The sequence below is a fragment of the Nyctibius grandis genome, chromosome 1 (assembly GCF_013368605.1).
Source record: "Nyctibius grandis isolate bNycGra1 chromosome 1, bNycGra1.pri, whole genome shotgun sequence".
NCBI classification, from domain to species: Eukaryota; Metazoa; Chordata; class Aves; order Nyctibiiformes; family Nyctibiidae; genus Nyctibius; species Nyctibius grandis.
The window spans coordinates 7,937,874-7,962,412 of record NC_090658.1 but is presented as its reverse complement, the minus strand read 5'-3'; the positions used below and the strand labels follow the sequence as shown (position 1 = coordinate 7,962,412).

Here is a 24,539-nt window from a genome sequence, read left to right as displayed (position 1 = left end):
CTAGCAGGTACACAAAAAGGCCATCCACATTTATTTTTGTAGTCACCTTGTTAATACATACTGAACTTCTGACTTAACACTCATCAACAAGGTGCACATTTGTTTCTTGAGTGCCTCACCCTGAGTAAGCCTGAAGGGGAATTTAATATGTATACCATTACTGCTAAGTAAACAACACGAGCAATGATTCTGCTCTGTGCAGAAGCTCTTAAAAGCATTCCAACTTTCTCCTGAACAGTACTCAGAGAAAGCTAAATTTTGACTCTTGCTGCGTTTCCTCTGCAGTAAACCTCACGTGTTCTCACAAGCTGTTTAATATTTCATTGATACAGACAACTAGCTTAAATTGAATAATCAGATTCTGATAGATTAATGAAGTTGGAAACAATTCCACAACGACCTGATTTTTTATTAATAATTATTAATGTGGAATTTGAGAAATAATACCTCATTCCCGGCAATGCATGCATGCAATTCATTTTATGCACCAATACAACCACCAGCAAATTACTCAAGTTGCATAAATTCAAAGGATGTGTACAAATCTAATTTTCTATTACCTTAGAAATTCAGTTAAGAAAAAAATCCCTTTTCCCTCAAGAAAATTCAGACCACTGTAATAGATGCTTCCTTCCATTGTTGTAATTCATTGTATTTTGTACTATTGTCTTGGGTATCACCATCTTCAGAGAGAAGAAAGGTGAATGTACTTCCAATAGTCAGCGGCACAGAATGGCTTTAAATACATTCTGAAGACAAAAATGCACAACTCTCGTCCAGGCCTAAGGTGGCCTTCCACTAACACAACCACCACCAAGCTCTGCGGTGTGCAGAACTGCAGAATATGTCTTATAAAAGGGATCCTGTCTTAGAAACAGGATTAGTCATTCATTACACTGAACCATCCAACTTTGCTATTCTTCTTCTGCCTCAGTGGCAGTTGCCCTTTCCAATGATATATGGCAGCATTCCTATCTAACAAAGATGCAGAAAAAAGGACAACACAAGAACGACCCTTGGAGGCAGAGACACCTTTAAATTGTCTTTCAGGTACTTCAATGAGACTCAATAGCAGGTCTATTCTGTTGATCTTTTCTTTCATTTCAGGAGAAAGAGAAAATATTTGCCCTAACAGCAATACATTTTTACCTTTCACAGGCCACCTAAAAGCCCCAATATTCTCACACATACTTCTTCCGCACTTCTTGAAGTGACCTTCAGACACCAAACATATGAATGATAGATGATCTTGGTAACACAGAGTAAATTTATGTATATACAAATACTTTCTGTATTTGTACTGGAGCAGTATTTAGGGTCTCCAACACAGACAAGGCCCATTACAATAGGTATCATATAAATAACACAGTAATAGTAAATGTCTGCTATGGAGAACAAAAAATAGGACAAATAAGGGGCAGCTCCACAATATTCTGTGGCCAGACCTGTCACTGTGCACTAGAAGTAAGGAAAGAATGAGAAAGAGGAGCTGTTTTCCTAAGGCATTTATTATCTAACAGGTTGCCCAGAGAAGCTGTGGATGCCCCCTCCCTGGCAGTGTTTAAGGTCAGGTTGGATGAGGCTTTGAGCAACCTGGTCTAGAGGAAAGGTGACCCTGCCTGTGACAGGGGGGCTGGAACTAGATGATCTTTAAGGTCCCTTCCAACCCAAACCATTCTATGATTCTATGATAATGCAGTCACATAAGTTCAAAAAGATACAGTTAATACTTTTGTGGTGAAACTAATTGATGTATGTCATACCACAAGTATTATTCCTAGTCAACTTCAGTGTCTCAGGGCCTTTAAAAGCTACCTAAGGACACACAGCACAGACTAGTATGACTATTCTGTTCTCATAGCGTAAGTTTTAGGCTGTGAGTGGGATTCAGCATTAACTGAATACACTTAACAGTTTTAATTTGTAAACATCAGATAAAACAATTTTACAGTATTAAAATGATTTTAGGTGATGATCTAGGACTAAAAATCTTACCCTAGGCACTTTTAGATCTCTTTCTAGCTGCTGAAGTATAGAGAATGTGTGTTGTATAACTAAGATTACATACAAGACTAGTTATGCCACAGCGCACGGGCAAATGACATCGCTGCTAATACGACACACATCAGCTCTAGTGCAAGTTTTCAAACCCAGAAGTAGTTTTACAGCTGTCAAGATGACACCTATTCTTCTTTAACTGGATTAATTTTATATTAAGTTCCTCCTTTCAAGGAAGCTCAGTTGCATCATGAAATTTGACTGAAACCATTAAACCAGCTGTCTTTTCATAATGTGTTTAAAACTCAGAGGTAACATATTCCATATACAACATTTTCTGTAGAGATGGGGAAGGCGTGCAAAAGATGTTCTTATAATTACTAAATTGTCCACTACATTTAATCACGAATATGGTTAAAAGACACCCGCAACAACACAATGTTCTCCTTTTGCAAAGAAAACTTGCTTTGCTATAGCACCTGATGAGATCTCACAGAATCACAGAATCAACCAGGTTGGAAGAGACCTCAGGGATCATCGAGTCCAACCATTGCCCTGACACCACCCTGTCATCTAGACCATGGCACTAAGTGCCATGTCCAGTCTTTTCTTAAACACATCCAGAGATGGTGACTCCACCACCTCCCTGGGCAGCCCATTCCAATGTCTAATAACCCTTTCTGTAAAGAAATTCTTCCTGATGTCCAACCTGAACCTCCCCTGGCGAAGCTTGAGGCTGTGTCCTCTTGTCCTATCGCTAGTTGCCCGGGAGAAGAGGCCAACTCCCACTTCACTACAACCTCCCTTCAGGTAGTTGTAGACTGCAATAAGGTCACCTCTGAGCCTCCTCTTCTCCACGCTAAACAACCCCAGCTCCCTCAGCCGTTCCCCATAGGTCAGACCCTCCAGACCCTTCACCAGCTTGGTCGCCCTCCTCTGGACTCGCTCCAACACCTCAACATCTTTCTTGAAGTGCAGGGCCCAGAACTGAACACAGTACTCAAGATGCGGCCTCACCAGTGCTGAGTAGAGAGGGACGATCACTTCCCTAGACCGGCTGGCTACGCTATTCCTAATAGAGGCCAGGATGCCATTGGCCTTCTTGGCCACCTGGGCACACTGCTGGCTCGTGTTTAGCCGGCTGTCGATCAGCACCCCCAGGTCTCTTTCCGCCGGGCCGCTTTCTAACCACTCTTCCCCCAGCCTGTAGCGCTGCATGGGGTTGTTGTGGCCAAAGTGTAAGACCTGGCACTTCTCACCAAGGAATCTGAGGTAATGGTGTGATTCCCTGATATGAATCTCATTCATCAATGAAGAAGACATGTAAGAAGCTTGGAAACAGAGAAAAACCCAGGTGGGAAGGGCTATGGCACCTCTGGAGGTTATCTGGTCCAACCTTCTGCTCAAAGCAGGAACAATTTCAAACCTGGACGAGGTTAATCAGGGCCTCAGAGAACCCTAAGAGACCACATCTTTGTCTTTGCTTCTGAATGCTGACTTCTCAAGATGAAATATAAATGTAGAGAAGTAGTCATGAATAGCAATATACACACTTAATTGGTTGATTTAATTATCTGAATAGGTATCCAAACGATTAGACTAGTTGCTAGTAGTCTCTTAACTCTTTCAGACTAATTTTTAAGTTATCTTGGGCCACTTCATTCCTTTATATACATTTAAAGCTAAATAAAGTGAAATTGCATAATTTTAACTTGGGCATCCTTCTGGTGCTGGCTTCTTCCTTGATGCTGTGGTATGTTCCACACTCATTAAAGCCAAAGCAAACAGTGGAATTCACTAACAGATTGGGCTCCAAGTTTAGTTTTAGAGACATGCTCTTTTCTGGGGGAAGGGGCAAGATTAGATCAAAGAAAACTTTTGGATAGCGATAATTCGGCCTTTTACCAAGAAGTATTTTATACTTCATGTCTCATGTTAATTTAATATCTCCAGGACAAGGTCCATATATCTTTATTTTCTTACTTAAATTGATTTCTTAACAAATTAGCTTCAAAGAGCTTTAGCTTTTACTGATTATAAAGCCATAGAACAAACATGTGAGATTATCTTGTTGACATCAGCCAGGAAAATTTAGAAAAGGGAATTAAGTGATACTGTTGGTATACAACAAAACAGAGTTTTAACTTTCATCATGGTAATTGACACATTCTTAATTCTTTGAATGTAAAACCACAAACACCAAACCAAACATTTTATCTGACCAGCTGAAGCCCCGTTTGTGATATCAGCAATATGTTTTCTGAATACCAGAGATCTTTTCCAACTCTTTTATGCTTTGCAGAACAGTTTGCCCAGAAAAAAAAATACAAAAAGTGAAAGGAAAAAGGGGAAAAGCACCCAAAGTGCAATGTGTTTTTGATGCCTTTGGAGATGTTACTGGCATTTCTTCGACAGTCTGCAGATATCTATATAGCTCATTGCAAAAGCAACTAGACATGAGCCATGCCAGGAGCTTCAAGATGTAAGCCACTATGAAATAAGAGCAAGAGCGCACACACACAGTTGTTTCTTGCAGAGTAGAACCGAGACAGTGAGGTTAAAGAGTGTGGGCAGAAGTTGCAAGATCGAAGGGGGCAATTAATATATGCAAATATAAAGTCCGAGCAGTTAGCCTAACAAAGGAGCCAGGCTTTCCAGGCTTTACAAAGCCTTAAGTTCTTCATGATTCTGCCGATTTTAAAAGAAAAAAGTAACTACATAGAGTCTCTCTTCCTAAAAAGGGTAAAGACAAAAAGCAAGGCCATAAGGCAACTGAGTATTCAGTCTAGGCTTTCGCAGGGAGATTTTTAAGGACAGTCACTAAACGTCATTTTAATGAAGGACAGGATTTGTCGTCTAGTACTCAGGGGAAATGCTGTAAGTTGGACCAGTCAGCAAGAGCTTCAGAATAGATAAAATTCTAGATAGTCTAACTACAATATCCATAAAATGCCAATTTCCACTGAAAAAGAGAGCTTATTAAGTCTCTCGTCTGGAATCAAATTTGAACTTCTCCTTGCTAAATATGTCATGTGAATGTTAATTTTAGACTGTTGAGAGCTCATCGATTTACACTTTCCAGTAATAATTTTTTTAGTATTTAAAATATGGGAAGAGACCAATTAGTATCATGGACACTACACTCTCTGAAATAAGAACACTGTTAAATAATGCATGCAACAAATTTTTATACAAGTAGTAATTAGATTTCTAGGATTACTTGAATATTATAATAGTCATTTCACAGCTGTTACTATTATTAATTTTAATAATAATCTCAGTTAACTGGTGAACAGTCCCAAAAGAAGCATCAAAAAATGAGTTATCATATATCTTCATTTTTGTTAAAATATTACATTACACAAATTATGGAGTAAATACCAAAATGCAATTAACTTCCCAATGAGTTACAAAAAATGACTGTTAAAAACCACACAGTAGTGTCAAAAAAGTTGACGCAGTCTGAGTTGAGGGATGAGAAGCTGCTGCTCAGATTAAAAAATTGGCTTAGTTAAGAGACAATCTTCTCAATGGGAACTTTCCTTATGTGACCAGCTGGATTTTCTTTTCTTTTCTTTCCTCCCCCCCCCCATCACAGAGAATTTATATGATAATATCTGTTTTCCTAGGTCACCGTAATTGACATCACAATATTCAAATGCTGATGATCACATACAGCATGAGGCCATTGTGATGGTTACAGGGACTCAAAGCACCAGACTGGAGATAAATACAAGACTGCTTCATGGTTACTTATTATACATTTGTGTACAGTGGCCCTGAAAAATTTGCAGCTAACTCATTCCTTGGAAAGATGAGAGTGCAATTAGATTAGATTGCTCTTAAAAAGAAATGCATACCTTAGGAGTGAAACGCCAACAGAAAATGAGAAGAAACAGATAGGAAAGATGGAAATAGATTGCCTCAACCTTTAGCCCTGTGTCAGGAATTTATTCTGCTTTTGAAAACATTTGGTTTAGTCTTCTGACTCAGATTTTCAGAGGGCTTTTATAATCCTTCAGTAGCACACCTGTCGGTTAATCCCTTGTTATAATCTATCTTGGATCACCTCACGGGGAGAAGAGCTGATGGATACGCTCCCAGCCCTCTGTGGATTGGCAGGATGAATCGTTCTTTGGATACTGAGGAGGACGCACTGCAGGTCAGGACAGCTGTGACATGAGCTGGCGCTAGACCAAGGGACCTCTCTGCTCAGATAAAGACAAAGCAGAGCAGAGGATCTGCGAGACCTCCCTGCATCCTGCCTTGAGAACGTATTATATGCTTCTATTTCCTACACACACTGCATACTTGAATCCTTTTTTTTTTTTTTCTTTCCTTGCTTTCTAAGCTTGCTTTTCAGACTCCCCTTTAGCAACACATAATACATTTAACCTTGCAATGTTTTGCCATGACCAGGCCAAAAGCTACAAGTAAGCATAAGTGGCCTGATTCTAAAATAAACAAGTCTTACTCCAATGTAATAAAGGTGTTTAAAATGGGGTGAACCTGTGCATTTCCACTGCCTAAATCACTGCAGACATTCTGCGCTTTCATGGCTTTCGGTCTTTTTCTTTTCCTTTCTCTCTCTGTGTTTTTAAAAGAAATGCAAATATATATTCATAACAAAGCCTAAGAGCTGCCATTATCTTTTTTCTCAGAAAGTATAGATTATATCATTTTAGTGAAAGTCAAGCCAAGGTAAACTATACAGCTATACTGATGTAGAGACAAAAAGAAATACCAGCTGGAGATTTCTCTTTAAGTTTTATCTTTCCCCCCCTCTTCCCTTTTTTTTCCTCCCTCTCAAGTTTAAAATAACATTTAAATACCTGCTTATGTTGCCAGAGAGCAGCTTATGTTGCCAACATAAGTATCTAGGAACAGAAGCCAAACCCTGTATTACTGTAAAATAACAGTAAGAAGGTAAAAAATAGGTGTGCATAGACCATAACGTGTTCAACTCCTTCCATATGTAGTCCACCCCATAATTATCTCTCAACAGACTATTGTGACAAACATGAAAATTCCCATCTTCTCACATCCATCTACAGAGCCTTGTTTTAATTTTGCAGCTCTCGTAAGGTTTGCAGCACCATATCAGACATCCGTGTTCACTTTGCAGGCTGCAAACACCAGAATTTGTGGATAACTTCTTAAAGACATGATAACGAGGTGCTCTTCCATAAAATCTACTGAAGAAAGTTGCTTTTTTTTTTTTCTTCTGGCAGTTCCTCAGACATAACAAGATGGTAATTATGGGGAAAGTGGATGTGTAAATGGTGATTCACTGTGTATAAGGTGAAAATCTGACACACTACAGCTTAAAACAACACTTTCAACCCTCTGGACTACAGATTTGTCTGTAGGTTTATTTTTATCACTTTTTAATTTTTCTTTTAAACAGTAAAATTGCTTTGAAAAACGGAAAAGAGGCAAAACTTAAGAAAATCCCTAAAAATCTAGCTGGCCTGGAGAAAAGCTGTGATAAGGTTAAGATTGCACTCTTGCTCAAGTTTGAGTATTATTGAACAGCTACTGAGGATCCGTCGCTTGATACTCCAGTGCCTCCCTAACGATATGGGAGTGACTAAGTCCTCTGTACTCCTCCTGAAGCAGTTTTGTTTATGAAACTTCATGCTCGTTATCAAGGAAAGCATTTATTGCAACAGAAGAGAGTAACCCAGGGATCCATGGGGACATGAGTCTTCACAACCTTTCCTTTCTTAGACTGATTATCTGTTTATAAGCATATTAGAGGTGTCAGGGATCTCTTGGGAAAAGGTAACACCGCTTCTTTTTCAAAGTGTCTGGGGGTAGATCCTTACTTGTTTTGCAGTCCTTACAAACATTCAGCATTGGTTGCTTTCTACGTAATTTCTTAAAGATTTAATCCCTCATTTGAGGCTATCAGATTTCTAAAACAAAGATCCCTCATGAGTGAATTTGTTGCCAGCGCTCTTTAAATAGGAGCACATTAAAATCAAAGTTTTGACTCCTGGCATGGTGCCTTAATGGCAATGGCCTTCTCGGGGCTTTAACTTGTTCAAGCTGGAACATCCACAATGCTATGGGGGGAAATGGAGCGTCAGGAAAGTGTTTGGGGAGGAAAGGCAGAACTTTCCTCTATCCAACACCCTCTCATGAAAAGCAATCTGCCCTTAGCCAAAGCCTCAGACAGAGGCTGGCTTGCTTGTTTCTTCCCAGTTTCCTTTTTATGGGAGAAAAGGAGTGCTCTGCAGTGATGCAAACAGGAAAGGATTGCACTCCAGAGAAGTGTGACTGCTCTCTCCTAATAATAAGACAGGCAAGCAATCTAAGCATTTACAAGACTTCGAGGCAGAACGCAATCCAGATTCTTAAATTAGATATGCTCAGTTGATCTCTTGCAAATCTGTCCACTTCCATTTGGAGGTGAAACTCAGTTCTCAGCCAAGGGTTTCTGAAGGGACAGCGTTTGTTCGTATGGATCTGAGGTGAGAAATCAAGGCTCTATGTACCTTCAATAACATTTTATTGGGATAGTCTAGTGTTAACTGCGCAACGCATAAAGCAATCCTAATCAGTTAGGCCACTAGGAATGAAGTTGATCTGCTTTCTTGTCTAGACGCTGACTTTATCTAAAGGAATGTGCATATATAGAGCGGAAAAACCCAACAAAACCAGAAAGATGAAAGCATAGCTTTGCGGGTTTTGGGTGTACTTTACACCTCAAACACATCACAGCATGATTTTAGTGCTGCAACTGCTATGAAACATTCTTGACAATATTGACACGTGAAGCCTGATGCAGGGTTGCCTGTTTAATTGCTACTCTCAGGCAGTATGTCTGGGAAGTAGGTATTTTTTTCATTGAGGAATATAAAGTATTTATTAAAACATAAACAGTAAAATCAATTGAGATTATACTCCCAAAACAAACAAACTAAAAAAGCAGCCTCAGAAAACCAGAGTATTTTAGCAGAAGTGTGGCTTAACTCATTTCCAAAGGTGAAAACAGCAAACAATTACTGAAATAGCATCTGCCACACTATATAATGGTTCAGTAATGCCACATCTTTCCAGTTAAAATCAATGCTAACTTCTAGAAAAGCATCCATTACCTAGGAAAAGAAAAATCAAGATTCCTATCAGAGATCCTTTCCACCTTTCTTTACTGACCTTCAGGGAACCATATTCCTCACCTGCTGAGACCTTTTCTATTAACTACGCCAATTCTAAAATAAAATGAACTATTTATTTATACTTACTAGTAATTTCCATATATTTACACCATGTCCTGCCTGTTTTTGCAAACTAATAACAAAAATGTGTTTATGTTAAGATTTAAAGATCAAGATTTAAGCCAGAGAGTCCAGAAATAAAATGCAGAGCCCCCTTGACAGTTCAAGAGCTGGACCAAGGCAGAGCTTCATCTGAAAGCAGATTCATATTCAGTGACTTCTAGTGTTCGTGGAAACGGCATCTGCATGTTCTTCTGCAATAATGGAAGTGCAGTTCAAGTAGCAAAGGATACAGCACCCAAAGTAAATTAGATTCTACCTTCTGAAGCCTAATTCTGATTCACAATCATCAAACAATCAATTTTAAATAAGAGGTCCTTGAAATAGAAGAAACAACCCTAAATATTCCTGTCACTTTATTTTCCCCCTGCATTTGCAGTATCTGATTAGTCAAAACTCATATTACTTTATCTAAAAATTACTATACATTATTTTCACACAGTTATGTCACACAATGGTGTTACATAATGACTGCTTTTTTTAGTTTATTGCTGCTTAGCATGTTTCTTTAAAATCTTTCAATTGTACAAGTAATCCAACCTACTATCACTTGTATGCATTTACTGAACCTAAATGAAAGAAAAATCAGTTTATGTTATTTTTAAATGAAAAAATATTTTTGTCCCCTTGTAATTTGCATGTCCTCAAATTTCTCCATTTGTTTTCTAAATATGGAACAGCTTGGTTTTTTCCTCCTTCAAATATCATGCCCACTTCTTCCACAATGTCAAGCCAAAAGCAGCTGACTACTAGTGGTGGATTGCCTTAAGACTACAACAAAGTAAGTGACAAGCTTTTATAATAACCCTTTCCGTCCAGTTCCTCAGGCTGTATTAATTTGCATGTAAATTAATAAACTAAAAATACGGACGCACAACTCAAGGGAGCTAAGACAATTTCGTGTTATTCTAGCAAGTTTGCTTGAGGAAAACATACTTTTTCCCCAACCTTGGACATTGGGGAGTCTTGCTTACTTGCCTTCTGGATGGAAAAATTTTGCCAAAACCCTATTTTTTCCCCATTGAAGCCACAGCAGTGTGTGTAAGAGTCACTGGAGCTACAGAAGTGTAATCACAGCTGTGGGCCTCGGCTCATGGGCTAAGGGTTGTGCTAGGGGCTGCACAACAGCATCCTACTTACCAGCACACCAGCATCCAGTCACAGTCAAAGGCTTTGGGTCTCTCTTATCTAACACAGTATAAATAGATTCACAAGCCAAAATGACTGACGAGACATCTGATATGAAATATCACTGTTTAAAATAGTAATAATAGGAAAAACTGAAAAAGCAATAAGCAATATCTAAAGTCTTACTTACCATAAATTCCTGTTGAAATACAGGGAAATGCCTGTAAAACAAATGAAAGAAAAAAAAAAATCAGTGGGATTTCTGTTTGCCAAACTTTTTATCAAAACCAAGGGTATTTTTAAATGCCTGTTTTTCAACACCCAGAGATTACACGTTGTAGCCTTCACTGTTATGGCAGTCAATTCACAGGCATTTTCATTTCATTATATGAAACATATTCCATATGTTTTCCTTGCTGCCATGTTAATAAAGCCACATTCTTTTTCTCATCTTGAGCAACGAGCAACATTTGAACCCAGAATCTTTATTAAATCTGCCTTTTGAGCTAAAAATTAATGCCATGAGCTAAAAATTAACACCATAAGCTGGTACGGTAGGAAAAAAAAGTCATATTCTCTGGCTTGAGTTAGACAGTGTTTCTTCAGCAGTAAAATAAGCTTGGACAGCTTAAATACTGCCCTGCCCTCCGCTGCCTCTTTGCCATGCCCGTGTTCACTATAACCTCCTTTTTTGTTTCAGAGCCTTTCATTTTTAACCTGAGTTCTTTCAGACCTGTGGTTTATGGTGTGACCCAACACAGCTGTACTGGTACAAGTCAAAGGCTTGCAAACTGGTGCAGGGAGAGGAACTAGAAGATGCTGGGTGAAAAGAAAGGGTACATTTTTCGGTCAGCTTAGACAGCGAAGAAAGTGCATCATGCAACAAGAGATGGTTATAGACACTGCGCCAGCAAGAATGGCAATTTACGTTTCTCCTAGCTGTATGTGTTGTCTAGAGATTTGCATTGCTGTGAGCCAGAGTCAGTTTTCCACCAGGAGAAACTGAAGCCGTACTACCCATGTGGTTTCACAAGAGAGACAATTTTCTTTGTGTGCAGTTGATATGTGATATCACCTTTGCCTCCCACCTCTGGACTGACAGCAAACACAGCTCAAAGGTACAAGAGCACCTGGGACCAAAGTCTCAAATATCCACCCTCAGGCTCCCTCCAGATCCCCTGGCCATGAGTCATCATACAAAAGAAAGGAATTCTTCTTTACTTAATCACACAGGAAAACATTATTCAAAGCTAATGCTTGCTTTATATTTAACCAGGGAATTAATTAGGGAATGGTGATTAAGAAAGGAGAGGTCTAATGGAAAGAATAACTCCTCCCCTCCCCTCTGAAAATACTTAAGTAAAATAAAGTGGGGGAGAATTATAGTCTCATTCCTTCTCACAACCACTACAATTTACATCCTGAAAAATACTTAGCTTTGTAGTTTGTACCCAATAAATCACAATGAATCAGCTCTTTAAGGAAATGAGGAATGGAGTAGGAAAAAAAAAACCCACACATGGCTACAGGTCTCAGGCTGAGGTGGCAACAGATGCTCCAGCAATGAGAGAGAGGCATGGAGGATGATTTTGCCCAGTTTACCGACAGATTTTAAAAATTCAGCACTGTTGAAGTTTCACATGTTAAGAGATAATTGCTCTGAACAAGTGTTTTGTTTTCCATTCTTTTCCACAACTTGAGTAACAGCACACGACAACTCTTATCGGCCATTGGGAATGAGTAACAGAGTATTCAAGGTTCCTTCTCTGACTGGGCCCACAACTCTGGGCAAGGGGAAACAGTCCTGCAGCACCTCTGAAATCCCGTCAATCCCACAGCTCCTTGAGCAACACCACACTTGGTGTCTACAGGAAGCACCACCACCACTGATGACTTCAGAGGCCCATGCATGTGGCAAAGCCACCCACCTGGGGGACCACGGGCTGGGGTGGCTCTGCAGCCCCCAGGTAGCAAAAGAGCACCATGCACCATCTCACTCCATGTCGCTGCAGATTTATCACCTGCGCAAAGCAAAGGGTATCTGGTTGATACGATACCCAAGCAAGATGCATCTACTTAAAGCCCTGATGGTGATCTTGGGATTTACAAGACCGGTCGCTGCCCTATGGGATGGGCTCAGCACACACTGTCAAGTAGATGTGGTGCTTAGGGATATGGTTTAGTGGTGGGCTTGGCAGTACCAGGTTAATGGTTGGACTCGATGATCTTAAAGGTCCTTTCCAACCAAAACGATTCTATGATTCTATGACCTTGCACCGCAGCTGTGTTTATCGGGGCCCCTGGAGCCGAGTGCCTGAAGGGAAGCCTGCGGGCTCCAGGGGACTGGGCTTCCTTTTCAGCTTTGCTCGGAGAAGTTAGACAACTGCATTTTCAGCATTGCATGGCAGACACTTGTCTCATTTGTTCGTCTCCATTCACAGAATACACTGCTCTGTTTAGCAAGCTTTAGCTAGCAATTTGTGTGTTGTGCGTGTTTCTTAATACCAACTTTAAAATTACTGTGTAGACACATCATCATCATTACCTTGCTTTCAGTTTCTGTCAGGCAGCTGAAACATATTCTGAATGGAGCTACAAGAGTGTGTAAAATCCCATCAAGCTCCTTCCGAATACCGGTCTGTGCCATAACTTTGATGAGCTCTGCCCTCTCCCTCATTCAGAGATGATCACAGCATATAACCAGCAGATGTAATTTTGTAAAATGTGACAGTGCTTTTATTCATTCAAGAAAGGCCCGTGCCCGAGATCACACATCAACTGTGTTTCCTCTTGGCTCCTAGGGAGACAATTTAGTCTAGATGCCAGGTTGAAATTACTGGCAGAGCAGTAATGGGGAACTCACAGCATGGATATCAACATACTACAATATTTGGCTTATGGACAAAAGATGTTAAGATTTCTAACCTTTTCTGTGCATAATAATATCTTAATTATATATTTGATTTCAATAAAAAATTCAGTTACACAGTAGGAAACATTCATTTCTATTTCCACAATAAAACATTTCTCATCTTAATTTGTTGTCAGTAACTGCTATTTATTGACTAACCTTTAATTTCTTTGGTACTGAAATAGCTTGTTTGCTTTACTTCAGGGCTAATGAGAAATGCTACCCTGACAGCACTCAAAACGGATACAACTCTGGAGTAAAACACAACTAATAACGGCAAGAGCTTCCTACTACTACACTGCTGCAATCACCTAGAGAAAGAGGCCAAATTAAATCAGCTGTGTGAATACTGTAAGACTGAAATGGATTTAATTCCTGTAGGAGAGGATGTGGGCGCTCAGCCTCTGGTGCTTTTTAATCTAATGTTTCTTTACTAAGGCTACAGCAGCAGTGCTAATTAGGATGAGATGTAATGCAGTTTCACGAGGAAAATTTACAATAGTCACCATGTGGAGGCCAAGTTGGACTCTAAGACATTTCAATAAGAGCAACCTGGGTATTTAAATACTTAAGGGCTTCTCTACAACAAGGGGTTCTAGTTCACACTGAGCTGTAATGTAGTAACTGTTATACATTAGATGAATACAATTGCTATGTCTACATGACCAGATGCCTCCTACTGCAGTCCTAATAATTGCTTCCACAGAGCAAGGACTTTCTTCAAATGAAGTGCTCGGCATCCTGCACCAGCATCCCAGTGTCATTTCTGCCTGTCTGTCTTCCAGCACATAACATAGTAGACAAAAATAATATCAAACACAAATTGAGCTTTCTCTGATTTCACTGCATCACCTCATGAAGCGGACTAACTAATACTCATGTTTGAGAGCCATTCCTTCATTCAACTTGCGTTACTGAGTCTTCACAAAAACTCATGAACTTTTAAAAAAAGTCTTTGGTTTTACTAAAATTACAAGTAGAAATGATTTTTATCTAATTGCCCAAGTCAAAAGTTCTTAATATCTCTGGGTTGAAGGTAGTTAAATGTGTTACACACAAAACAACACCAGAAGCTTCTCCAGCAAGTTCAAGGTAACAAACATTCCCTTGGAAAAAAATTGGCCATATACCTTAAACCTTGTTGGACTTTTTTCTTGGTCACTTTCCTTGCTAGCTAGGGCCTGTGCCACCACTGCAGAAAACCTCGCATCTGAACAAACTTGAGGATTTAACAAAGACTACTGTTCTCAGTATCTCAGTCTGAGGAGCAATAGTGGATCGTCCCCGCAGGAAACATGCTCCATGTATCCCCAGCGCTCTGGGACCTGTGACAGAGGCATTTTGCTAGAGGAGCAGCAGATAACCGACATTGGGAAAAGATTTGTTCAACAAGCACTTTGCTCCTTTGTGATCTCCAGAAGTTGCCTCTTCATCTCCCTGCTCTTTTCCATAATCTGAGGTAGGAACCAGCCTTTGTTTGATGAAGACAATGCCCTCGTGTATCAGCTCAAGCTGGGCTACTTCCCTTATCATCTTCCCCCAGAGCCTGTGAAGCTTCACGTGCTCCTGAGCTGCCTGTCTTTATCCCCTTGACATTGCTAGGAGTTAACCATTCACAGATTCTCTTTCTGACCTTCTGCCCCTTATTTGCCAGCAACTGGGAAGTCGCCTTGGGTCTTGGCTTTGAGCACTGCATCAGTGCAACTGTATTTTCCACAGTGGCAAAGAAAACTATATGCAGTTATTTCTCTTTGTCTGTTTTTTATGGACCAAAAATAATTAGCTTGCCTTCCACATTGAGAGACTATCCCTAAAGCACCTTAGCAGCATTAAGAAATTGCAGAAGCACTAACACCCAGACCAAAGAGAGATCCAAAGCTCCAAAAATCTAAGTGCCAATACACTCTCCATGTCAGATCAGCAGAAACTTGAGTCCCTGCTTCAACAGCAGAATGCCCCCCTCCTGCCACTCAGAGGACCTGACCCAAACCCCAGCCAAACTATGCTCTTACAGTGTCCGTTTATTATTTTTAAAGTTAGACTTGAGTTTTTATTTTTCATCTTCCTTCATTTATATCAAAATATTACAGTAAGATGAGTTCCTCCGTGCAGTAGGCATTCTTGTCTTAAAAGTAGTACAGTGAGCAGCTTTGCTAGGTTGTCTTACAGTTGGTGATTGCCTCATGAACTGAAGTGGCAGGTGAGTGGGCAGAGAGAAAATTGCTTGTTTAAGAGCAGCCCTGAGAACACTGCTCTGCTGTGATTCATGAGGGTGAGTGCTAGAGGGACTCTGCAGAGGTAAAGCAGAGGGTTACAAGGTAAAGGCTGCCTACGCTAGAATGAGCTCTGCTGTGTAGAGTTAAAGTATAATACAAGACTTTTCACACCTGAAGTTCCCATGTATGTTTGCAAAAAATTCACTGTAACGTAAATATATATTTGTAATAACTTTGTAGAACATCACGGATTAATAATGTTCTGATTTCCTTGGCACTTTACTAACTTTATGACTTGTCAAGTCCACCTTCAAAAAAAATACTACTTACTGCCTAAAGCCTATGCTTTCTGCCAGGAAAAAACAACATGTTTAGATAGCATGGTGTGAATATCTTTTAACATGCCACACCAAAAAGCTGTGGCACATACATCGTGGCATTATGAAGTGCTGTTGTCAAGACTGTGGCACAGTGCTACGAAAGGTAAGTATCAGCTGCACCACAAAGTAAACTAATTTAAATGGTATCAATGTTTCAATAATGAATAATTTATTTTCATGACAAGATCTTATGATTTGAATCTAGTGGGTGGTGAAGAGGTGCGGTGGGGAATATAGCTGTGTATGTTTATCACTTGGAGCACATGGTCGAGGTGCTACAATGGCAGGGAAGGTACAGGACCTCAGCCAGGAAATGGGAAGATGGGGGAGAGCTCGGTGTGGTTCAACATAAGGTATTTTTCATTTTGCTTGTTTGGCTGGTGATGTGCATTTTGTAGTCCTTACCACCCCGAGGTATTGCTGACATTTTGAGATGAATTTCAGCTGTCAAGCTGGAATATCAAATAGCAGAGAAGGCATGGTCCTGGATGAACTTAGACAAAACCTTACAGTTCTTTTAGTGGCAGCAAATGATATTTAACCCTCAGCTGCACATGCTCCAGATCCATTGTAATCATTATTTTCAATGTATAAGCAGAAGGATTCAAAACTGGAAACCCTTCAAGCTCACCCATACCCGTCCTGACAGCATCCACCTGGGCAGCTGGTACACACAAACGTAACATCAGGTGTGCACACCAGTACCACTCCCCAGGCATTTCACTACAGCATTAACACCAGTACTCCCATACCTGCTTTAGATTAAATCGTCTCTGTTGTGCGGACACTGACTTGTGGTATGCAACTGCAAATAGCACCGTCTGCGCCCACAGTTCAACAGAGGATGATCTGTAGAGCTCAGGGACAGTGAGAAGTATGTAAGGGCACCAGCTGGCCAGCCCTAAGTCTAGCATCAAGCAGCGTGAGTTAGCACCAGGAGAACCAGCAAATTACTGTCCCTTTCCCCTTGCCGTGACCGTTAGTCTGCCCTAACTTAATTTCTGTGAGCCTAAACAGTCTGGACCCAGTTATAGCACTATTTTTCAGTGCTCATCAACTTCAGTATCAGCTACACTGATATTCCTGTTGATCAGCTCCTAAAAAAAATCTAAAAAAATGGGGTGCCTTAGATGCATTTCAAAATAACATGCTCTATAAAATCACCTAACTCCAAAAAGCACAATAAACCTATAAACTTCAGGGCCAATTGTACCTCTTAAGCTGTACAAAATATTCACAGGGTACATACATACATATTTAAGATATCAGTAACACACATTCAGAGTCAAGTTTCGTCACTTTTACTAGATCAAACTTATAAACCAAGCCATTTCATAAATGACTAACTATAATACTATCCTGTTGTCTTTTGAAAATCCTTATACTACTATTTGGAAGAAAAATAAAATAAAAACTCATGTTATTTTCCTGTCAGTCTCCTGCCATAGATTCTATACTTGTCATCATTCTGAACTGCAATTTAACTAACAACAAATTTTGCAGGTAACTATAATTCAAAGAAAGCTTATTAATAGAAAACTAAGGCAATTCTCTATACTGAAAATTAAGGGAAAAAATTAAATGGAAGAATTGAATATGAGAATGTGTAAACTCAGTTTCCATTATGGACCATATTAGCATGTTTATTAATCTGTCTTTAAAGAATACAGAAGTATTTATTGCCTCAAAAATGAGTCTCCTGAATACGACAGATGACAGACAAACCTTTAGGCATTCACACGAGCTTCCTCATTCACACACTGGCAGGTTCATGAGCTACAACATCCAGCTGTTCAGCACGGTCAGAAACACTGGCCATGCAAGTGCCAAAAAAAGTTGGGGGGAATTTTCTGGTAGAAACATAAGCATCCAGCTATTGTACATGCCTAAAAGTTTACATGCCAGCTATGTGAAGGTTCTCAAAGGATGCTGATAGCTGACAAATGCTGGTCAAGCAACTACAGTTGAAATTCAGATTCAGACCCAATGTGAAACATCCTGTGTCGTGGCTCAAGGCTTTTCTATGCACCTTCATTTACCAAAATGTAAGTTAATACTGCACTATTGAAGGTCAAGGGGTTTAGAAAATGATACACAGAAGTAATTAAATTTAAAATAAAAATCTAACAGCTAGGTGGCAAATGATTATTGAAAGAGATGACCTGTCGCAAAGGTAAAAATGATTAAAAAAGTAAAAAAGTAAAAATGATTTGCAACAAGTGCATGGAGCACTTCATCATAACTCAGAAAACACAGAAATCCAAAACAAATATGCGTCAATTTTTCAGAGGATCTCCACAAATTTCCTCTGCTGGTCACACTTAAAGACTGCTCCAGACCAATATTTACCACAAAGACTGCTGTTTTTCTTTAAGTCTGTTTATTTATACAAAAGAGCAGTTACTGAAAGAGGCCACCTGAGAGGTTAAAAGGGCCAAAAGAACATCTTTACTATTTCCTGTTAACCAAACTCAATAGATAAAGGGACTGCAGGGAAGGCTCTTCCCTTGATGACCTGTTTGCTACAAAAGTGGCAATGAGAACCAACTGACAAAATTTTGTTTAATTTTTATTGAAATAATTACAAACTTCAACCAAAGAACATTCAGTCAATGACGAGAATGTGGGAAAAAAAATTTGAGCAATCACTACCAAGCTTTGCAAATTCTTTTGCGCAGCTGTGTATTCTAACTTTATGTGAATTTAAAATAGATTTTTGAAGATATTGAAACCAGCTGCTACAATGAACTTTGTGAGATAGTAGAGCATTATAGTATGGAATTAACTTAAGAAGATTCGCTACTTAAGGAATCCCATGAATTTTTATTTTAGAAAATTCAAATTCCTTACCTTTCGTTAAATAAAAATAACAGCTCAATTAACTGCCTGGGTAAAGACCTGGACTGAAAATTGGTCAAATAATGTATTTGCTTTCCCCAAGTATAAGCTTAGTTGAGTGAGGAGATATGTCTGCTATTTTTCTGAACTATTTGCATATCTGTAGGAAGAATGAAAAGCTGATAGAGGAACTATGGACTAACAGTGGTTCACATTTTTAAAAATCAAAAACCTTTTAAATTTAAAAATTCTCAAAAATGAAACTGTATGTTTCAAACAACCACAGAATAGCTGAGGTTGGAAAGCACCTCTAGAGATTGCCTAGTCTAACCCACCCACTCAAAGCAGGGCCACCTAAAGCCAGTCACCCAGGACCATGGACAGTCAGGTTGGAACATCTCCAAGGATGGAGACTCCACAACCTCTGTGGGCACCCTGTTCTGCTGTTTGACCAACTAGAGAGTAAATAAGTGGTTTCTTATGTTTAAACAGGTTTCCTGTATTTCAGTCTCTACCGATTGCCTCTCGGCCGTTCAATGCGCACCACTGAGAAGAGGTGCTCTCTTTAACTCACCACCCATCAGGCATTGATACACATTGATAACATCTTGCTGCTGAGCCTTTTCTCTAGGCTAAACATTCTCTCAGCACCTCCTTCTGTGAAATACAGTCCAAGCCCTTAATCATCTTTGTGGACCTTCGCTGGAGTCACTCCAGTATGTCCATGTCTCTCTTGTACTGGGAAGCCCAGAGCTGAGCAGAGGCGAAGGATCACCTCCCCTGACCTGCTGGCAGTAGTCTTCCTAATGCAGCCCAGGAAGCTGGTGGCTTGCTTTGCCTCAAGGATGAGTTGCTTGGCGGTCATGGTCAGCTTGTTGACCACTGGGACCCCCAGGGCTGCCTCTGCAGAGCAGTTTTCCATCTGGTCACCCCCCAGCATGTAGGACTGCATGGGGCATGACTTTGCATTTCCCTAAGCTGAACTTCATGAGGCACCCTCTGCCCAATTCTCCAGTCTGTTGGTGTGCCTGAAAGGCAGCAAGACCATCTGGTGTATCAGCCTCTCCTCCCAGCTTTGTATTGTCTGAGAACTCCCTGGGGTGCTTTCTGCCCCGTCACCTAAGTCACTAATAAACATCTTTAATAGTATTGGCCCCTGGGGTACACTACTAGTGACTGGCCTCCAGCTGGACTTTGTGCCACTGACCACAACCCTTCAATACCAGCAGCTCAGATAGTTTTCAGTCCACCTCACACACAGCAAAAAAATATAGACAGAAACATAACAATTGGGGTTATAAGACAGCATCTGCCTAGGATGTTCAGAAGCCATTGCAGTCGAAACACCAATTAAAGCAGCAAAAGCACAGATGATGAGGAGGAAAGAATAAAACATTAAATGAGAACTTAGAACAGATTTAATTATTTTTTTTGCTTTCTGTATCAACCCATGCCAAAACAGCCTTGGAATGAATGACAAATTGATTTTGAACTACATCTGTGATGTGCTTTTATCCCCAGCAGAGAACAGTTATGAGTTTCCTTCATGCTAAAGAGCAAGAATTTTAAAACCCCTTGCCTTTTTCAAGGAGAGAAAGAGACATTCACCTACGCGCCCCATATTGCATCAGCATCTAAGCACTGCGGAGCACGGAGCAGTTGCTAGATTTGCCTCTAGACCCCCTGAACTATCAGTGTCTAATTATTTTGTGAAGAAAAACTTGAATACGCAAATTACTTCACAAGAACAACACAGATAGAGCCCTTACTACTTTTTAAAATGAAAGGTACCGACTAGTTTCAGAAGTCTAATGTTATTGTTTAATCATACCTCAAAAAAACTTGTTGTATTAAGGGATTCCAATTCTTTAGCCTCAGAGGCCGTCTTCACAGCAGTGTTCGGGCATCTCACCCCCACTGGCATATTTCTACTCACAAGATTCTGCAGGACCCACTGACCTCACCTTATGTGTGTATCGCTAAGAGGAAAGCTAGGATCCAGCTTCATCTCAGTTAAGCCATTTCGAGGCTGGACTTCTGGTCTAAGGTTCTCTCTACAGTTAATAAAGAGGGTAATTCAGCTGTTTCAGGTCAAATGAATGGCTCTCGTGGGGAACCGCTGACTACAGAGTGAAGCTAGATACCTAAGCTAAATTTAGGTGAAACAAATCTCTCCCTGAGCACAGGAAATCATACGTGTTTGCCAGAAAGCATATTCAGGAACTCTCTTTCTCTTGAGTCCTAACCACAGGAATATTCTTTCCATTGATTCAATACGAAATTACTTCTAATGAAAAATGATGGGCCAGACTTCCCCACCTTCATGAGATCATGCTGTATGGTAGTCAGACTCACGGTGTGATGGCAAAGGAGAGCTTAAAACAGTCCAGGAAAAGGTCTGTCTGGCACAATCCTGCCTCAGACAGAAACGCACAGACGCCAGCACTGAGCAGGCACCTCCAGGCCAGCGAATACACTCTGTTTCTCAAAAGGGCTAATTAAGAACTACACAGCATCCTCAGTCTTGTGCACTGGTCTCATTTCCAGGAGCACAGCTGTGAAAATCAGATCTGCTGGCCACAGTGCAGGTTCCTGGTAGTCCAGGGCGATTTCTACCCCAGGGGATGCAAATGCTGAGATATAGGTTATGCTCAGAAGACACAGACATTGTAAGCCTGGCCCAAGCCCACACAGGCTGGTAGGAGAGGACATACCTAATGCAGCATTAGCATTTCCAGCATACTGGTTGTTACACTTACTAATACATTCTTAACAAGCTCAGATTTGGTGTGTAGGGTCCTGATCCAAATCAATATTGTGCCACATCTATAAATCAATACTAGCTTTACATTTATAATACTTACAAATGAAAAGAAAAAGGAATAAGAACACACAAGACTATATTAATATAAAAACATTTGAAAGGAGATATTTAGCTACAAAAGTATTTACTGACTGCAGGGAAAATAACTGCTCCATCCTTAACACTAGGTTAGCCTGTCCTTACTGCTTCACCTAAACCTACATATCCAAGGAACTACTGCTGAACCTTTTACTGTGGTCTGATTCAGATCTGAGCCAACCTTGCAAGAAAAAGCTACTAAATGACATTAACATAGTACTGAGATCATTCTCTGACAACCAAGAATAATGAGGTAAATTAAGGGCAGATGGAGGTTGAGGCTTTCCTCTAAATGTCCTTAATTTTGTAGGTTTTAGACATACAGTCTCCTGAACCTCGGCGCAATTTCAGTTTTACTATTTGTGATATTTATAGCTCCCATTTATATAAGTAATATGTAATTTTAATGCAGGTCTAATAGTTCCAACTGCCATTGACACAGATTGTAAAATGAAAAAGGGAGGATACCTTGTTGAATAAGACGCTATTTTATTTCCTTCCTGCCACCTTAGCCACTGTGATACAGTGGGTTAAGGTCTTATTTGGATTCCAACCTTGTCAACACATCAAAGATCCTCCCAGGTGAAGAGGAGCAGGGCTATGCAATTGATCTCCCCGAACCTGTAACGTCTGTGTCACTCTGGTCCAGGGTGAGTGACTGAAATGCATGTTTCTTTTTGAGAGAGTTTAGAGAGCTGCTGATTGCCTTGAAGAAGTACATGATGATGAAAGGTATGAGACAGGAATAGACCATGGGAAATGTCAAGGGAGATCACAGTCAAAATTGCCTTATTTATCCAGAATAAATAAAAGCAGTTGTGGATTACGCGACTGTAATTCTGTTGAGGAGGGCTGGTAACATAAATCACAATAAAGATGACTTGAGACTCTTTTTAAAGCCCAAGGAGGTTGTTTGTATTTTTTAACTTATTTTCTACTGTTCCCAGGCAGAGTCTCTACAGATGTTTCTATGGCTATCCTGAGTCCCCTCAATGCAGTATTCTTCCCCTCCCTATTCATTCTCTGCTGTCACCCCAACTCATCCTTTTTCCTTTCCGTCCTTCCACCCTGCCCCAGATGACAGATTGCTGCCATCCGCCCCGTTCTGAATTCACTGCTTCCATTATCGCTTCCCTTACAGCTGTAGCACATCTGCTTTCAGATCCACTTTACAATTTTTCCTAAGGCCACTCCTTGCTCTCAGCGCTGCTGGAGCGCCTGTGCAAGGAGAGCAGCAGCTACAGGAACCTCATCACCATCTGTGGCTTGATTCGGAGCCAATGCAGGCAGCAAGAAAACCTCAATTTCAACTGCAATCCAAATCCTATTTCCATTGTTCTTCCTCTTTCAAACTGCTGTCGAATGACACAAATAAACAAGTTAAGATACACCAGTATTGCCAAAAATGGGTCAACAACTCTGGAAGCCTCATTCCTGGTACAGTGGGGTTGGTTCAGAAAATGGAAAACAACACTGTCTGAAAGAAAGTTTTGGAAAAATCAGTGGCAGTGTGTTCAACAGGGCACTCAGAAAACAAGTCCTGAAGAAAGGCCAAGCCAGGTTTGCAGGTTCTGACACATTTCCTCATTCTGAGTAACCCCAATGGTGTTTCTACCAAGTTGAATGAATCTGCATAATGCTTCACTTGGCATCTGTAAGCGTGTCAGGATACATCTCAATAAAACTTCAATGTTAACGCAAGAAAGGCCATCACACAAATCAGAAAAGTAAAAAAAAAAAAAAAACCAACTGAGAAAATATGTATATTTTCTCTAAGTTCTTCCAGCTTTCGTTCTCTTACAGACATTTATTCTTTCTCTCAGTAGGTGCTGCTGCAAAGATACAAGGTTAACAATTTTAAATGGAAGTGTGACATTAATTTTCTATGTCCTCCTGTTTAATATAACGATCCAGATAGATTTTTGTATTGGACTCAAGTAACACTTAATGCCTTGTCATATTCATCCTATTTTCAAATATTTTGTAAGGAAATAACTGGTACACAGATTTTTAAAAAAGTAAAAGCAGCAAAACTGGAGAAAAGGCATAAAGATTTCTTTCTTTTTTTTTAAATATGTATTTCCCAAATGAAGAAAACTGCACAGAGTAATCAAAATGGAACAGAAAAATATAGCTATCTCCTTGATTTCCCTGTCTTTTCTGGCTGAGTTGCCCCTGGATGCCCCTTTCATTTTTTTAAAAAAAAGCATATTGAGATCCTTGTGCTGTTGCTTTGAATTTTTTTTTCTTAAAGGAAAGACTGACATGAAAAGGTCTAAACCAGAGACACATTAATATTCAAGAAACGTTATAAGGAACAACCACTTGCATTACTAATACTTTATCATTCATGCAAACCATTTAGTATGAGAGACAAAAGGAGCATATATACATTTAAACAGCTACGTATGCCAAATAGATCCCAGTTCTGGAGAACAAATACAGCAGACAGGGGTAGAAAAAAAACAACAAAAAAACACACCAAAAAAAATCCCAAATCAGTGAGGAAAGTGAATGAAATGTAGAAGTTGCATCTGTGGATGGTAAAGGTTTAAGAAACTGATTTTACAATTTCTTGTTTTCAAACACTTTTAAGAGAATTAAGAAATAACTGAAAGGTTGTGTACCATGTGGTATGGTAAGGACTGTATAAACGAAAAAGGGAAATGTTAGTGCTAAGGCCCTGCTGCTGCTTTGTGTCTTTTCTCCAAGCACCCTTTGATTTCAGCGAGTTCTGCACATGCAGCGACTCCAAAACGGGGCTCTAATTGCTTGTGTTTTCAGACTGATGCAAAGGCATTAACACAGAAATTTCCATTGGTGCTAACGGGATCTGTATGGCCAACGATACTTGTTTTTCTTCCTGAGCCTATTCCCCTGGTT

At 40.0% G+C, this 24,539-nt stretch overlaps 1 protein-coding gene across 4 annotated transcripts in view; it reads right to left on the bottom strand.

Moving 5' to 3' along the window:
• MACROD2 (mono-ADP ribosylhydrolase 2) overlaps positions 1-24,539 on the bottom strand; it is an 896,855-nt gene that overhangs the window by 282,624 nt on the left and 589,692 nt on the right. For all 4 annotated transcript variants that reach the window (XM_068410970.1, XM_068410960.1, XM_068410976.1 and 1 more), the window contains exon 7: positions 10,600-10,630. In XM_068410970.1, coding sequence (XP_068267071.1) covers positions 10,600-10,630 — 31 coding nt within the window. The remainder of the gene's footprint in view (positions 1-10,599; positions 10,631-24,539) is intronic.